The following is an 18437-nucleotide window of genomic DNA, read 5'->3' as shown; positions in this document are numbered from 1 at the left end:
GAAATGTGTGAAACAATAACAATGAAACAAGAGGAATAAAGAAGCATTGTTTCTATTAAGGTGGATTTTTTAAGATCTAATTGTGTATTATTAAGATCAGAATTGATGAACGAGAAAATCAGGAGAAAAACAGGTGAACTGAATAATGCAACCGTGATACTGAGAATAAAATAATATTTGGTTTGTAAACATACTTGGTAAAATAATTATAAATAATGTTTTATGAGGCTTTTACTTAAATGTTATTTTTATGTACTTTAACCATTGTTTTTTTATGAAAAACGTTTCTTTCATGATTTGTCTTGAAATAATTATTAATTTTTTACTAATATGACTTTATTTTAGTTAAATGGAAGATTTAAATTATTATTTTTAAAATTATTTTCACCCTTTAGTAAAATAAAAAATTACAAAAAAAAAAACAAGATGTTATATTATTGAATATGAATGTAAATATTTATTTATTAAAGATTACTGACTGGCCTCATATTTTTTATCTAATCAGTAAAATAATAATCCTAGCAATGAAATTATTCTAATTAATATAGTTTAGTATTATCACTTTCAAATAAACTAAATAATCATATTATTAATGAAGAATAAACAGTACATAAAGTGCAAATTAAATCAATGAATCTTCTTCCTTCACAAGCAAAAATCTTTGTCAGATTAAAATTTTGGTAATCAAAAATTACAGTTTCTGATAATACAATCACTGATTTTTGTTCTCTCTATTATGACACCTCTGAAACCTATTGATGTTTTTTATTTTTATAACCACGTTTTTAAAAAAATATTAAGTATTTGAAGTAAGCTTTATTAATTATATGCTTGAAAGCCGAAAATAAATGTGGCCACACTGCATGACTACATGACTCCATGACACTGCATGACTTTGCTGGTTTTTCTCATATTTCATCTAAAAATGACAGAAGTTACAAATATATATGAAAGAGGGTAATTATGGATATACATTCTAAACATTACATTCAAACAAATTGTGTGTACTTCCAAAAGTTGATAAAATTTACAGATAAAACTAACTGTTTTTTAATTAGTACAAGTAATAATATTAACATGTAGTAAACTAAAAACATTTTCAATGTATTTTTTCAAAAGAAAATTTCATTGACTGTAATACCACACTCAAAAATTTAAGTATTTTCCATTAGTATTTGTTGCATTTATAAATACTTCTAAGAATTTATTATTTGCTAAAAAAAAAAATCAAGTATATTAAGATTTATTAATGCTGAGCATCAATATATCTCAGCAATTCCAGATGCTTTCATAAATCCTTGTGATGATAGTAGATGGGAAGGAGTGTCATTTGAAAAAAGTTAAAGAGCAACATTGTTAATGTAGTTGTCCAGGAAATGGTTGTCGGGTGGGAAATGAATGTAGAGAATTTTGTATTTAGATCACTGTAATCGTACAATAGGAAGATGTACTATTACCGTTAGAATGTTGATATTTAGGAGTAATTCCTTGAAAATTTGTGTAAGTCACGACTAGAAAAACTGTATTTATAATTGTATATTTCTGGAATAAATTTTCTGATTGAGTAATATTGTAACCAAATTATGAACTACAGGTTTCTTTACTGAGATAAAAAAAAATAAATGAATAACATGTCTGTCACAAAATTCTAAAATACATGAAAATAAACACTGTTAAATGAAAATCCTGTAATATAGCCTACAGAATGAATTATTGTTTAATTTGATGAGAAAGTGTTAAATGTGACTGACTTGTGTTCTATGAACAAAGTATGTTTAATTCTTTTTCAGTTGAGTGTATTGCATATATTGTACTCCTCTGCTATAATTTTATTACAGAAAATAAAACAAAAATAAACAAAAAGTAAACAAAGTAAAATTATGTCAAAAAGCCAAACCAAATGGTTATATTACACAAATAAAAAAAACACATTTCACTTAAACCAATGCTCAGGTAATGAAGTAGGAATTGCACTCACTATATGCCCAATAACCAAATAAACATCCTTGCTGGGTGCAGTTGACTGGAAGATGTGAGAATTCAACAATGTAAGAAAACTAACAATGTAATGTAAGATAACAATTGTGAAACTATTACAATATGGACATAGTCACTTTGGCTTAAAATTTTAACTTTTGACAAACTTTAACAAAATAACAATCAGTTGTTTATATATATATATATATATATGTATATAATTTATTATGTAAGTTTTATAATTTTATATATTTTAATCATAATTATACTCCTCCTGAAGGTGGCAGAATAGCCGAAAGTGCTCAAGGTGTCAAACTGGAATTTTGGTTAGCTATTCTTAAAATTATATATAATAGTTAATACACCAAACAGTGTCATGTTTGTAAAAATTACTGTAAGAAACTTAAATTGTTGTAGTATTTTGTTCATACTACCGAACTGGTACATAGGAATCACAAAAGGCTTTATACATGCTCTGGAATTGGCAAACAAAATGCTAGAGAAAATTTTCAGATCCTGGTAGGAGAGTAAATTATATTTTTTTTACAGCCTGATGGTTTTACAACAACTGGAAAATTTCAGAATCTAGCTTGCTGGAGAATAAAGGTTATAAAGTAATGACAAAAACACAGTTGACAAAAATCAATGTTGTTGACATTGTCCAAGTACTACACTTCATCCAAACCTAATTTCTGATCAAAACTGTCATAGCAAAAAACTTTATATGGTCGGGGAGTATATTTCAGCTGATTTTCTGGTACAAAGTCTTGTCATGGATTTTTCAAGTGTTTTTGTCTCCCAGTTATGGCAATTTTGTTTGTTGATGAATCCGTTCAAATAAAAATGCACCTCGTCATTAAAGATGATTTTCTTTGAAGATTTTTCGTCAGTATTTTGCCTCAATAAAAAATATTCTTCAAACTGTTTCCTTGCAAATTATTAACTGGTTTCAGTTGTTGTGTCAGCTAAATTTTGTGCCCATGCATATAAGAACATCTTTCACAAGAATTTACTGTAAGGAGCCTCTTGAAATGTCTAATTGTTGCGAACGATGGCAAATAATTTTTCTGGATTCACATTAATCCTTTTATGCACAATGACGATGGTCTCAACATACTGTGGGTTAGAAAGAGAGCGTTTTGATTTTTGAAGTCGAACCTGTTATTTTGAATTTATTGATTAGCCTACGAACAGTTGTTCTATTAGATGCATTGTGAACTGAGGATCAATGAAGTTTTTGAATAGTCTGTAAAGTTTTAACAACCAAAACTTATTGTTCCGTAATGTAGCTCTCCATCACAACCTCAACAAAAATAGATAACAGAATTTATAAAAACAGTGCCACCATTTCAACACAACAATGGGACGAAATTTAAAACTGGCGTTCTGGTTAGGACACTGATTGTAATTGTTGATTCCCACTTCTAGTTGCTGCTCTTTAAACAAATGTAGGGTTTTTCTTAGAGTATCTAAGCTCAAGAATATACTAGTAATTTAACTAAAAAAAAAAAAAAAATACACTTAAATTGGGTCGGAGTAAGGTTTTAACTTCCTTTTAGTCCGATAGTTATTTCCTACTTAAAACTTCTCGCAGGTGCCTAAGTCGTCTGGTTGCTATATATAGGTTCACAATCACTAATATTAAATTTGAGATTGTTGTTACAACACAATACAGGAATGTATCTGCAAAAATTCGTTACAATAGGCTGGCCGTAGCCGAAAATGCTTTCAGATGCAACCTGAACACCTACGAGTATATGAACGACAACCACCAGGTGTGCAAACATATCCATCCGCTTTTAAGTTGTATGAAGGTTGAAATCGAATCGGAGGTTTGCTGACGGAATCGTTAGATTGCTATGGAGCCATAAAATACAACATATTAGACCGGCTTTGGTACGAAAACCCACTGTCGACGCTTACAGAGACTGCTTCAAAACGAAAAACTACGAGCTTATCAACGTGAACGATATCGAACGCTCGATAAAAGTCGAGTTCGAGTCACTGCTTCGCGAAGAGGCCAATTTCGAAAGGAAGCAGAGCGGCCGAACGCTTCTGAGTATCAATGGGGTCTTGGTTCGCATAAATCCTTATCGTCCACTCAAAGGATCATCTTTCATTCCTTTCTCAAATCCATCCCAGGCAAACAGTCGTTGTTAACGTGAAGAATAACAATGATCTTTGTTTCATTTGGTCGATCCTGTGCATGCAAGATCATCGCAAATATATAGACGATCGATACGACGCCCTGTTAAACAAATACAATTTCGGTTCCCTTAACTTTCCATTACCTTTGAGTGATGTCTACAAATTCGAAAAAATGAACGATGGGACTTTGGTGAACGTTTTCTCGGTTGATGAGAATAAAACCATCGTTCCCATCAAGATCAGTTCTGCTGAAAAACATGATCATTTCGATCTTTTGCCGCTAGTCGACGACGACTGTCATCATTTCTGTTTCACTTTCGATTCGAAAGGTTGACTTGATCGTAGTTGACAAAATGTCATTACATAATAAACATTTGTAAGAGGTGTTTTATTTACTAAAAAAACGACAGACTGCGCGAGAAAGATGACAGAACATATGGAAAGGTGCAGCAATAACCCACCCACAAAGGTAGTTCTGCCCGAAGTGCAAGAAGACAGCTCTCAACCCGTACTGCAATTCAAAAATTTTCAGTTCCAGTAGCCTGTTACGCCGATTTTGAGTGTATCTTTAAACCGGTTGCACCATGGTATTCCAACCCAATCATCCAATCACATACATTATTTCTACGGAGTAGCACGTCTCCATGAGCAATTGCGCGTATTTCGTAGTCCATCCTACGACGCCGGAGGCCGTCTTAAACGTGATTTCATCAGACCCTACCCTTTTCAGAGGAAAAGAAGCGTCCCGTTTGTTCATGGAACTCCTCTATGACGTAGCTGCCTCGTGGGGAATGCTAGAAGAGACCTATCTTCTCCCGACAGAGAAACTATACAGCAATCTCATTATATCGAGCTTATCCGAAGAGCACTACGAACATGGGAAAAAGAGTGTGGGACCATTTCGGAATTAACACACCAGGCCAGTATAGTGATCTTTACCTTAAATGCAACGTGTTGCTTCTAGCCGATGTTTTCGAAAACTTTAGATCCCTGTGCTCGAGAGAGTATGATAATAGAATCTGTTCTATTGCGCGCCTTAAATTCCTAAATGCCTCACTTACTGAATTTAAAAAGCTAGCTTTCACTCTCCTCAAACCAGTGACAGAGCGCATTAAGTTCCCAATAGCACTATTAACTCTTTATTTAACAAGTTCGAATGATGTTCTTTCACGCATGTCCGTTTAATGAATAACAGTGTTGTGAATGAATCTTGAAGCGAGTAATGTAACATATACATATTTTATTAATACAGTTGTTATTGTCTCTGTAATGGAAGATGTATTTCCCGTTACGATTGCACTTCGAGCTACTGAATTATTGCAATATTAAGCTAATAATAATTATTATTAAAACATTGCTATGTTATTTAAAAATATTATTTTACACGTGTTATTTGCACAATTAAATAAAAATAATGGTATCGTTTCCAAACCAGTCTGGAAGTAGCAAGTCTTGGTGCGTTGAGATGATTTTTTTGTTAAAGAGTGAAATCTCTTCCCGACAGGCCTACTATAAAACACTCCACGTAATTTTTTTGTTTTTGTGTGTTTGTATTTAAATATCTATAACGTAACGGTTTTCTTTTTTGTATTTTTTTCTTTTTTATATTCATATATACTTTTTTGTTTTGTAATTATATTTTTTCTTTTTTATGTATTTTTTACACAATAAATATTATGTACCGGCCATGTCACCACATCTTACCTGCATTTATATGATGTTTCTTGAGCGTAACTCCGCCACGAGTTACCCAATCACATCCTCCGATGTGGTCGCCTACGTTCTGTTATTAAATACTCGAATTAATTCCTGAGACCCAGGAATTTTACTGAGTCAAAATTACTGAGACCCAGTTTGTTCTCTTGGATCGTTTTGATTATGTGGCTTTTAGATCTAAACATCTTCATGGTCCTGTACACATCGGTGGTATTGTCGAGGAGACACTTTTTATAACATTCAAATTCAATTTTTTTTTAACTACATTCTTTTTGGTAGTTTTACAGGACTAGTTTTGAATGTACATAGTATAGCTGTCAGACAGGTGAACTCTAGGATCGGTATGTCGTTGCACTCATCCTTGAATTTCCCTATCATGTTTTGTTCTTGAGCGAGTGACAGGGATGAACTGTGGAATAGTCGGACGTGTGAAAGTAATCGGCGAACATACTTTCTCGTAGAACTTAGTAGAAGCCATTCGTTTCCATTTCGTAGAAAAAACTGCCTGTATCCATGTACAAAAAAAAAAAAATCAGCAGGCAGATTTTCGACCCATACTTCCTTTTCATCACATCATAATGGAAGTCGTACATCAGGGCCTTGCTCAGTTCGAATACGGCTAAGCCCACGTATATAGGTTTGTCAAAACCTATGGTAAACCTATCTAGATGGTAAATCTATCTAGGTTTACCTATAATGTTTATGGCGCACTGAACGGCGTGTAGGGTTTCGTTATAAATGACTCTATCCTTAAAGGTAGACCTTTAACGACGCGGAATGTACGAACTGCAACATCTTGTGGACTTTGGTCACCTGAAGTCCGTTTCTAATCGCCTATTTTAGGGTGGAGAAATGGCAAATATATTTCGACTTTTTCCTTAGCGTCGGTATAAGTTTGAGGTATTTAGAGATCGGAATGACCTCGTTCGTGAGCAAATAGGGAAAGTCGCTGTGTGCATGGCGAAGGTGCGGGGGATATTCGACATCTACTTCGAGTTTATATCCAATTGTTATCCGGTATGGATATTAAGTTCTCCAATACGGAATCCTGTTTTTCAGGCTTCACCCACCGGATATCCTTGTACGAAGACGCTGGTTAAAGGCCCAGCCATATAAGTTGTTGGTGTTAAGGTACGGGATGTATTTGGGTGGTTGATGGGGATAGTATTCGTCTGGGATGCAGGGGTTGATGGCTTCCGTATGTTTTTTGAGACAGACCGAAATACCTCCGCGAATGCCTTTTTCTAGGAACATATAGATTTCGTAGTCTATGAACAGTTCGAGTTGGATGTTCGTTTTGTACAATATCGCATGAAACGAGAAAAGAGGTAGGGTGAAGTAATGCACACAGTCTAGACCATATTCCCTCTGGCATAGGGATGTGAAGTTTTCGAAAACATCGGCCAGGAGCAACACGTCGCATTTAACGTAAAGATTATGACGTAGTGGACACTATTGGCCTAGTGTGTTTATTCTGAACGGTCCCACACTCTTTTCCCGTGTTCGTAGTCCTCTTCGGATATACCCGATCCTGTGAGTCTGCTGTAGATTTTCTCTATCGGGGGAAGAGAGGTCTTCTAGCATTTCCCACGAGGTGGTGTACTCGTGTGGGTAGACTCCTTTTCTAGTTACAAGGAGTGTATCCGATTGGTTGAAGAAATTTCTGGTATGGTTGAATTTGTAAGTGGGGAGGTGTTTTACAAGATAATCTAGGCTGGAAGCCATGAATCGGTAGATGTCGATGAAATGTAGGGAAATTTGGTTATTGATACTCTTTGAAAACAACTAGTGCCCTAAATTTAATTTGTAAGTGAATATCTTTTAATATACATACAGTTAGTATAGTTTAAAACTACTTATTTAGAATTCAAAAATATTTTAATTAATTAATAATGTTTAAAATCTAATTTTAATTAACTTTGAAAATTTTATTCCTTTTTGTAATTTTCTTAAATATATTTGTACATAGTTTAAAAAAATGTCTGTACAGTTCAATATTTTAAATTAATTTCAATTTATAATGTTATTACTTTAAGACAGCATAACTTTACGTAAATACTCATCAGTAACCTTTCACAATAGTTGGAAATAACAAAATTTAAAGCAGATTTTGCAAAATACATAAAAAAATACATCCCCACTATATTACTAAAATCTTCATATTTACAGGAACCTAATATTTTTTATAAGCATGGTTTTGTTAAGTAATAAGATTCTGTACTACTCTCTTGAGTTTAGAGATGAGGTAGTCTCATATACTTGTTACCACAATCGTTTTTTTATTACATTAACTTATTTTTTTATTGGATCTCGGCATGTTGATATAGGTATTTTTACTATTCGACTTCAGACGTATTTATATATGCTTTTACATATTTCATATTTTAACGAGGAAAATGAGATGAATGAATAATAGGTGAAAAACCGCCAAGACCAGTTCCTTGCCGGGAACCGTTTGGTTAAAATTAATTAGAAAAAAATTACTAACTTAAAACATAAATCACACACGTACTCTAAAACAAAAAGCTATTGATAAAACGTTAAATAAATTTCGCAAAACACGACAGCGAGACAAACGGCAAAACATGATTGTTTGTGCACAGTTCGACAACAACATTGGTAATCGATTAATCGAATAGAGAATAAAATGGTTAAATTATTAATACGTTATATAATTATGTATTATTCTGGTGAGTAATACAAACGTTATAAAGTTTCTAAAATTACTGTGCACGTTAAGTAAAAGGATAAAAACAGACACGACTAAAGAAATATTTTCATATTTTCCCCCTGGAAAATATTTATGGAATCTTCAAAATATTTCAGGGAAGCGATTTCTCTTCCTTCCACGAAATTTACAACTTTGAAAACAGAGAATAAGAAAAAATGCCAAACAATAAATCTTTAAAACAGTTATTCCAAAGAAATTTAAAAAAATGTTATTACAGAAAGAGGGTAGTAAGAAAGACAAAGTTATGATAATATCATGTATTCAAAACGATTAAGATTTCAAAACTGAATTTTTGGACACCAACCCATTTCCTTCACACCGATTACATTTTAGATTGTTTCAAAACTAATGTACTACAGCGAAACTAGATTTTATTTTTACGTAACTGCTGGTTTTTTACCGACTTTTCGAAGAAAATTACGGTATTACTTTTGGTCGAAGGTTTAGAAAGGAGGGGGGTGAAAATAACATTTCTTTACATGAGAACGAAAATACCATTCACTTAAATTGGGGTTTTCTCACATGTATATATTTTTCTAAAATATTCTTTAATTTTAAATATTAAGATAATTACGAAGCTATTATGTGTCGTTTTTGTATGTACTGTTACAATTTGATACATAATGTTAATTATACAATACATTTTAAAATAATTAGCTTAATATTTGATGTATATTTAAATGGGGACGTAGTTTTCATGAAGTCATTAGTTAAGTGCATAATAGAACGAAAAAAACTGAAAATGTACCCAAAACCTACTTGTTTGGCTTTAACTCCGGTTCCTGTGCACTGATTCGTTTGAAAATAAAAACGGCTCTATTCCTAATAGGTTTACTTCACCCCAACAAGTTTCTTCAAAATCAGATAAGATTTGCTCTGATAGAATGGACGGAAACATTTTATATACGTAAACATGAAAGAGCGTAGAAGTGATTTCAAAATTTAAAAAAAATCCGTTAAATTTTTTTTATTTATGATTCATAAACACTGCTAAAAGCCCACTTGTTTTTGTTTAGTCTTTATACGTAATAGAATAGTAATAGTAACATGGAAGTATCTGACTGAAACGACAAATTGATCACTTTTGCTAGTTCAGAAACTTCCTTTAGCACTTACAAATTATAAAACTTATGAATTTTGCAATCCCTCTTTAATGCTTCTTCATTACCCAGTTCATATCCTTTTATTAAAAATGATGCAAAAACTATTAAAAATGTGAATTTTTATTACTGATAAACACAATTTTTGTTTCTTAAAATGTGATACAAGAAACCAAAGTGTTTCTTAATGCTGAAAATGAACCTAAAATCAGAATATTTACACCATCCTATTTTGTGAAAAATTCCAAAATTTTAATTCTGAAAATTGTCACAATGCATGATTATACATTACATTTTTTATTTTATATGATTACTTTATGTTCATGTGCTCAGTATATATTTTTAATTCTATTAATCAGTCGTTAACCATGAAACAATGACTGAAATCATAATACAAACATCACCTATCATGACATCATACACTCTATTGAAGCGTACCTGAACAAGATCCATTATGTTTGTACAAATCAAAACAACATAAAGATTGTTGTTGGCTTTGTTAGCATACTGCTTTTACTATTATAATATCCTCAGTCAGTATGAAACTGTATAAATGGGTGGACTGTGAAGTCTCATAATGTCTCATAACTGTGTAAATGATTCAGACAGTCTTTGTTATCTGTGTGATGAGTTCACTATAAAATTGCATAATTAAAAGAGCTTATAAACTGTAATTTGACTAAAACTGGCGATCAGGATAAGATATGGGCAGACTCCTCATCTAATGCATAGTAACTATGCATTTTATTAAAGAGGATGACTAAGCAGCAGACAAAAAGACTGTGCCGTTTGGTATCCTAAGGTTTGGCATGAACCAAACTTAATCGACCAATCACTTAACTGACTGTTTTTTCTAACTAATGTGTCTGGAATTTCTAAGAAGCACACGCTGTATTCTATTATCTTTTATTGTAATTTGCTTCACAACATTCATAAATATCCTTCTATACCAATCTCTTATGTAAAGAAATAATATAAAAGAAACGTATGATGTTTAGAAAACTGTTAGAGAAAAATAAAATTACAAAAAGCATACTTGGAACGTGTGAGGAGATTTAAAAGAAATTCCTTTGTTAGACATGTATTTAGAGTATTCAGAATACTGTTGTTTTATTTGAGAATGGGATAATTGAACTAGGGCTTAGCATTACCTAAAAGAAATGTAAGAATTTAACTTCTGGTGAAAAAAACATTGTTCATGAGCCTCTAGTTAAACGAGAAAAAAATATTTTTACCGCCTCTTCAACTGGGAGTAATAAAATTTTTTATAAAAGCAATGAAGAGGACTGTAAAGGATTCTGGTAAATATGACAGAAATTCCCAAAAGTAGTGAAGTAAAAATTAAAGAAGGAAAGTTTTTGCTGGCCTACAAATAAGGGAAATGGAAAGAAATGAAATGTTTAACTCTGTGTTGACCGATGTAGAACTCATTGCTTGGACAGCCTTTAAAGAGACTTGCAAAGATTTTCTGGGCGTCCATAAATCACAACATTACCAGGATATTGTATATAAACTGATAAATTCATACAGAGTTATGGAATGTAATATATTACTAAAAGTCCATTTCATGTATTCACATCTTGAATTCTTCCTGTCAAATCCAGGACAGTAAGTAATGAAAACATTGAACATTTCCATCAAGATATTTCAGTGGTGGAAAGCCATTAGCCAAGCAAATGGAATGTTAATATGCTAGCTGATCTCTGTTAGACTTTAATTCAATTCTGAGGCTAGCTACAAAAGGAGAGTATCTACTAAGAAGTTTTAATACAAGTATACAACATCCCATAACATTAGTTATATTAACCTTTATAGACCTTTAATGTGCCATTTCTAATAAACTGAAGGTGATAAAAAAATTTTATTTAATGATCTATAATCTACTAAAAGAACAATGCAAAGAAAGGTATCCACACTTAGAGAAACATTAAAAATGTATTATTTTGAATATCAGAGTTATGTTTAAATATTGTTCTGCTTCCATGTTATTATAGCAATACAAGGTTATTTTTCCCTGCTGGTATACTCTTATCTGCATTGCATGCAAGAGTGAAAATTCAGATCATGTTTGAAAATCATTAGGACAGATGAAACTTTTGAATCTGAAAAAAATGTGATTTTTGGCATGCTGCATTTGTAATTATATCAGTAGTATTACAGAAAATAACTGAAACATGATGTTTTGTTGTAAACTATTCTGGTTTTAATTATAATGTGGTTTAACAATTTTGATATCAGTTAGATTTCTTGAATATCCTAATCTTCTTGCTAATTTTTCTGCCTTTTCTCTTCCTCTGAACATTTCCACAACATGAATTGCAAACTCCATGGCTGATAATGGTCCTTGACAAGTCAATAAATGCCCTAAAATCAATTGTCAATATGTAAGATTCAGTACAAAGATGGTATAAAGTATAATTTTATTTACAAAAATGAGAGAGATTGAGAGGGGGAGAGTGAGAGAGAAGGGGGTGTGTGACAGAGAGAGTGTATATGTGTGTCTCTCTTTCTCAGAGAGAGAAAGAGTGTGTGTGCACGCGTGTATGTATATGCACATGTGAGTGTATCTATATGCACGTGCACACATGTATTATACTGTAAATTAATGAGGTTTGAAGAATGAATTATTAAGGTATGAAAGAAGGAATGCTAGGATTTTTAATTGAGTTAGTATATTGATTTATATCAATTGCAATAGTTAAGTTTTTTATTGAAGCAAATTTACTGTTAAACCTTTAGCAATAATGGAATATATAATTCATAAATATTACTAATTAATTCCATACTGAATCATGAATGAACACTATGCAATAACATAATAGTTATTAATGCCAACTTATGTTGATTTAATGATCAGAGTTTGGTCATTAAAACACTGTGATAAAATTCCAAGATGGAGAATTGGCACTTACCTTCCATTATACAGTAGCATGCAAATTAATACGAACACAGGGAATTTTTTGTTTATTTCTATGTTATGAGTTGACCTCATCCATTCTTTAAATTGTCTATGTAATATGAGGTAATTGTTCTTTGGTTATTTAGTAATTTTCATGTTACAAATAGTGTTTTGTGAATATATTTATTTCATTTTTCATTAAAAAATCAATTTTTGTATTTTTTGTTCAGTGTCTCTTGAAGATAATAATGGACATAACTACAAGAAAGTGAAAATTGTTTCTCTTTCTCTCCCTCTCTCTTTTTTCTATACCAGTATGACATAACAACTAATAGCTTCTGAGTGTGATGTGGGACTAGAGACAGTGACTGCTATTTTAAAACAATTTACATCAACTGATTCCTTTTCACCTCAAAGGAAAGGCAAATGTGGCCGTAAAAGAAACACTACTTCAACACACAAACAATTATTAGTGAGAAAATGTAATCTATATCTAAAATTATCTGCCATGGACTTAAATTGAAAATTAGCAGCTAGTGGAAGAAATTTATGTTTGACAACTGTTAGATGCCGAATTCTTGCAGCTAGATGGAAGGCTTGTCGACTAGCTTAAACGCAGAAAAATATCAGATGAAAATACTTCAGCAGCTCATATCAAATGATCTGTTAAACATCCTCAGAAATTGTGGTTGTTTCACATTTGAATGCCCTTGTTTGTTACTTTCGGTAAATGGAACGTTGAAAAGTGATGGATATAGCAAGATTTTGAAGGAAATGAAAGGGTTGTAACACAACTTCAAAACAAACACCAAGACAATGGAGTGTTTCAACAAGATTTGGTATCATGCCATATTGCCAAAAAAGTGTAAACATTTTTCAAAGAATGAAACATTAAATTGCTCCTGTGACTGGCAACTCCCCGGCTTTAAACCGAAATGAAAATCTTTGGGCAATAGTCAAAAAACAACTTTAAAAAAAAAATGATAGCACAAAAATTTGTATGATCTCATAATGAAGAAATAAAAAAAAATCGTGGAGTACACGTGTTGAATCAATGCCAAATTGTGTATGTGAAGTGATTAAAAATAAAGGAGGACATTTTTAATTAATATATATTCACAAATTGTACAGGTACAACTTTTTCCTTAATAAATTTACCTTTTATTTAAATAACATCTGTGTTCAGAATAATTTGCACACTAATGTAGAATTCTTGCAAACTGGTATATATTGGTAAATGAAATATTTTATTTGTTGTATTTTGTACACCAAAAAATCAGTTTCTTACATTTCCTAGTCAAATAAATACCATATTAAATCCACATCAAGTTTAATATTCATTTATTATAATAACCATATATTAAATTTAGCTTTTTTTATTTTAAAACAATCCCATATTATATATACACACACAGACAGATACACACACTACATAATATACTTACAGCATACTGCGTAAAAAATAAATTGATCTTACCATCTTGTACAATGCCAATATTATTGGTGTAATAATCTGAACTTAGCCATTTCTTCAGACAAACTGGAAGAGTGATTTGCTTTCCAAAACCGATTTCATGGAAATGAAGGAAAAACACAGCTATAAAAATATACACAAAAAATCTTATTAAATATTTATTTGAAAAATATTAATATTTTGATCTTCATAAAAGTATGCCACACAATATTTTAATTAGTTTAAAAGATCTATGGTTTTTCTGCTAGAACAGATTGATTTACTACAGAAGAACTGATGTACTAATAATAAATCTTTAAATCATAAGTTTTATAAAATAAATGGGAATATATAATGTAGTTTTTAAGTACTAGTTGTTTCATCTACATCTTACGTTCCGAAATATAAAAAAGAAAGCTGTTATTGAAAAATACCTGACACTATAATAAGATAACAGGATAAAAGTGAAAAACAATTGCTAATGGTAAAACATAATGATTAATAAATATATTAATAAAATAATTGGTAATTATACAAAGTTTTATCATTTAAAAAGTATTGTTTTTGTTTTCAGTCAATATATTAACTTACGTGATGCAAGTCTTCAGTGCTTTTTCAACCGAGTTAAACATTTAATCTAAAAATATTTATTATACCTTGCATCCATGATTATCTGCTACATATAAATACCTTCCATATCTCCCATTATTTACCTTCCAAAAAGTTTCATCCTTTGCACCATGCCTTAAAAACTTAATTCTTTAATCCTTTTCACTAATTTTAGCCTGCCAAGATCACATCTTATCCTTTCTGGCATCACCTCATTAATCAAAAACAGATTTTTTTTATTTAATAAATTGTTTCCATTCTGTTTTATTGCTGTCTGTGTTTTATGTGTCTTAAATGGTACAATCTCCACTCACATGTTTAAAAATTTCTTTATACTTACAGAACCTAAATCTGATATTAATGACTTCTGTCTTACAAGATGGCTCTCATATCTCAACTATTAATAACAAAAATAAATAAATAAAACTATAAACAAGCTACAAATCTTCTATTTGTTTTATTTTTATTACAAAATTTGGCAGAACTCTATTATCATTGAAGTATTATAAATATAATACAAAATAAACAATAATAATAATTATAATAAAATTCTTTATCTTTACAAAAGTTCTTTTGTACTAGATGTGGGGTTTTTGTGTGCCACTTTTTTTATGAGATTTTTTCCCCTTTTTTCTTAACTTTTTTCTATCCTAAGAACACAGCTATTATATTTTTGGTAACTGCTGAGGCGGTATCTCACACCAACATTAGCATTTTATTCTTATTGCTAAATGTAAACATTTCTCACTAATTATTCTTCATGACATAATATCTTCATCTTCTTTATGGTTTATCTCTGAATATGCCGTTGTAAATTATTACTTCAAAAAAATTTTATTACAGTAAACTAATTAGTGCTTAAATTGAATTAAAAACATTACAAATTAAGTTAAAACTATTTTTTTTTTCTAAATTAACTTACAATAAAAACATGATTTACTAAATTAGATTTTGAAAATAATCTCTTTTAAATTCTGACCTCTGAATCGTTCACAAATCTAGGCTTTTTTTTAACACATTTTGCATAGTTAAAACCAATGTTTCTTCCGGTATTGCTGTTTCGGCTAGTATGTTGTTGTTTAGCTGTTCTAATTTTTGTGGTTTATTTAAATAGATCTTTTCTTTCAAATACTCTACAGAAAAAAGTCGGGAGCCGTCAAATCCGGTGACCTTGGAGAACAACGAAAATCTCAATTTCTCGAAATAACTCGATTTAAAAATTTTGATCTAGGGAACTGCTCTGTGACTGTGCTGGTCATGGCTCCATCTTACTGGAATCATACCTCTTGACGTCATCTTCAAGAACCGGAATAAAATATTCCTCAAGCATTTGCTGAAATCTATCGCTGTTCATTGTTACTGTAACACCATTTTCTTCAAAACAATACAGCCCGATAATTTTTTGTTGGGAAAAAGCATACCACAGGACGTTGAAGTCTAACTTGAGAATTGATAAGTACCCCAAAAACGACCATTTTGTTTGATGACATAGCCACTAAGGTGGAAATGGGCTTCCTCACTCATCCACAAATTAGGAAAAAAGGAATCATCAGTGTTTACGCCAACGCATAAAGTTGTTTTATTCCAATGAATTCAAGGTTATGGTAGAGTCTTGTAGTTTACAGGCTTGGTAATTTATTTTGAATTTTTGTAGGGTTTATCTACGTGTATTTTTAAATAGGTTGTTTGGGTTTGTTTTCAATATCAATTTCTCTCAGTCTCCAGTTTGACTTGCTGATTGCATCATCATATTGGTGTCAACGTATTTCATATCTCGCATTATTTACTGCTGTTTGGTCTTAATGTATATATTAGTCTTAAGTGTTTTTTATTCTCAACCAATTTCAATATTGTCATAGTCCCTAGAAGTCTATTTCTCTTTGTCTGCCCTGATGTCATTTCTTCAACTTGGGTATTCAGAATTTATTTCATCAGCCTTACGTAATTCTTTAGTGGTCTGCTTGCTTGTAAATTATTTTTGTTATGTCTTCGTTCTCGAATTCCACACGTTTTCTCTAATCGTTCTCATACTAACATTAAGACACTACTCTTGTTGCCAACACACACTCTCTTAGGTCTGCCTAGGTGTGGTTTCCCTCTCCTTTCACTCGCCATTTTTTCGGCAGAGTAGATCCAACATTCATCCTGTACAGTTGACTTGACTTTTCTCTCTCAAGCTTTGTGATAATATTTTCATCGCATTCATACTCGCATAAACGTTGTAGTATTTCTCCGTCGAAACATTCTCTAGCTCTACTCGGCAGTGTCTCGCAATTTCACCGATCTCTATGTTTTGTTTTGCCTCGTTTCTTCGTTAAGTTATTCTTCAAATTCTATATTACTTCTCTGTGGAAAGTGTTTCAATCACTACAAACTGCCAATTCTACCTCTAAACCACGTCTCACCCCTGTATTCCTGATACACCAGTGCGGACTACGCCCAGGATTACTGTATGTATTCATTTACCTTCATTCACGAGTTCGTCTCTTGCTAATATTTGTGTGCTACAGGCAAGTTCAATTTTCATTATTTATTACGTTCAACGGTTATTTTATCACTAACATTTGTGGAACATTCCGTTCATCATACCTTATGCCTTTCGATTGCAAGTTTAGTTTAAAAAACCATTTATTCACTTAAGTGCAATCAAGATAGGCTTACCTATTTTTACGTGTTTAATTATTACAATTTGTTATTGTAATTAACTCTATAATTTAATCTTGTAACTTGTTAATCGCCGAGATTAATCCTTTTCTACTCAGGAACTGTATTCATAATACTTCTCGTAAATTAACCTAAAGCAAATTACTCCTGATGTACAGTTATGTTTTAGGACTTTGTAATTTTATATTTTCAAGAATGCTTATTTACCAAAATGAACTCTATTTATATATTATTACTTATTTTAATGTTATTATATTGTAATTAACTCTTTTTTATACTGAAATTATTGTAATTTATTTTTCTAAATTAATGATATCTGTTCTTTGTTAATTTTCATATTACAGTATATGTCAGTAGTGCAACTGTTTTCCCGTTACACTTTTCTATTGATGTTATGTTTTAAGTATCTAATTGAAAATAAGGTATTTTATGTTCTCTTGTTTTCAGTCTTTGCTAAATTGTGTATTTAAAAAATGTATATTCATGTATTTTCTCATTTAATATTATTATTACTGATATGTTGATTCAGCTGATATTTATTAAGTATCATTAAGTTATGTTAATTTCATTTAATTTAAGGTTATGCTTTAACATAAGTTCAGTTGTTTTACATAATTAAAGTCCAATTTCTTTTGGCAAATACGAGCTGTGTGTTTTTTGCTAACTTTACCCAACAATCAGTTTTGATTAACTGCCGGCAGTATTCCAGGCATAATGCGTAATCGTTTGAGTCCATTTTATGGGTTAATTGAATTTTGTAAGAAAACATTTTTAAATCGTTGTGCAATATTCTTCGCAATAATGTTCGATTAATGCCCGACTGAGTGGAACGTTTTCGTGTTTTGGGTTATTAAGCATACATATATATATATATATATATATATATATATATATTTTTCTCCTTTTTTTTCCTGTTTAGCCTCCGGTAACTACTGTTTAGATAATTCTTCAGAGGATGAATGAGGATGATATGTATGAGTGTAAATGAAGTGTAGTCTTGTACCGTGTACATTCTCAGTTCGACCATTCCTGAGATGTGTGGTTAATTGAAACCCAACCACCAAAGAACACCGGTATCCACGATCTAGTATTCAAATCCGTGTAAAAATAACTGGCTTTACTAGGACTTGAACGCTGTAA

General features: G+C 31.4%; 1 protein-coding gene across 1 annotated transcript in view; it reads right to left on the bottom strand.

The window, feature by feature from the left end:
* Nucleotides 1-11875: 11875 nt before the first annotated feature.
* LOC142318107 (Parkinson disease protein 7 homolog) overlaps nucleotides 11876-18437 on the bottom strand; it is a 38536-nt gene continuing 31974 nt past the window's right edge. Inside the window, exons 4-5 of the mRNA XM_075354642.1 lie at nucleotides 14049-14168; nucleotides 11876-12036 (exon numbers count right to left, since the gene is read on the bottom strand). Coding sequence (XP_075210757.1) covers nucleotides 11876-12036; nucleotides 14049-14168 — 281 coding nt within the window. The remainder of the gene's footprint in view (nucleotides 12037-14048; nucleotides 14169-18437) is intronic.

The sequence above is a fragment of the Lycorma delicatula genome, chromosome 1, assembly GCF_047948215.1.
Source record: "Lycorma delicatula isolate Av1 chromosome 1, ASM4794821v1, whole genome shotgun sequence".
Classification (NCBI taxonomy): domain Eukaryota; kingdom Metazoa; phylum Arthropoda; class Insecta; order Hemiptera; family Fulgoridae; genus Lycorma; species Lycorma delicatula.
Note: the sequence above shows the minus strand (reverse complement) of the source record. Positions and strands in the feature narration are given on the sequence as shown.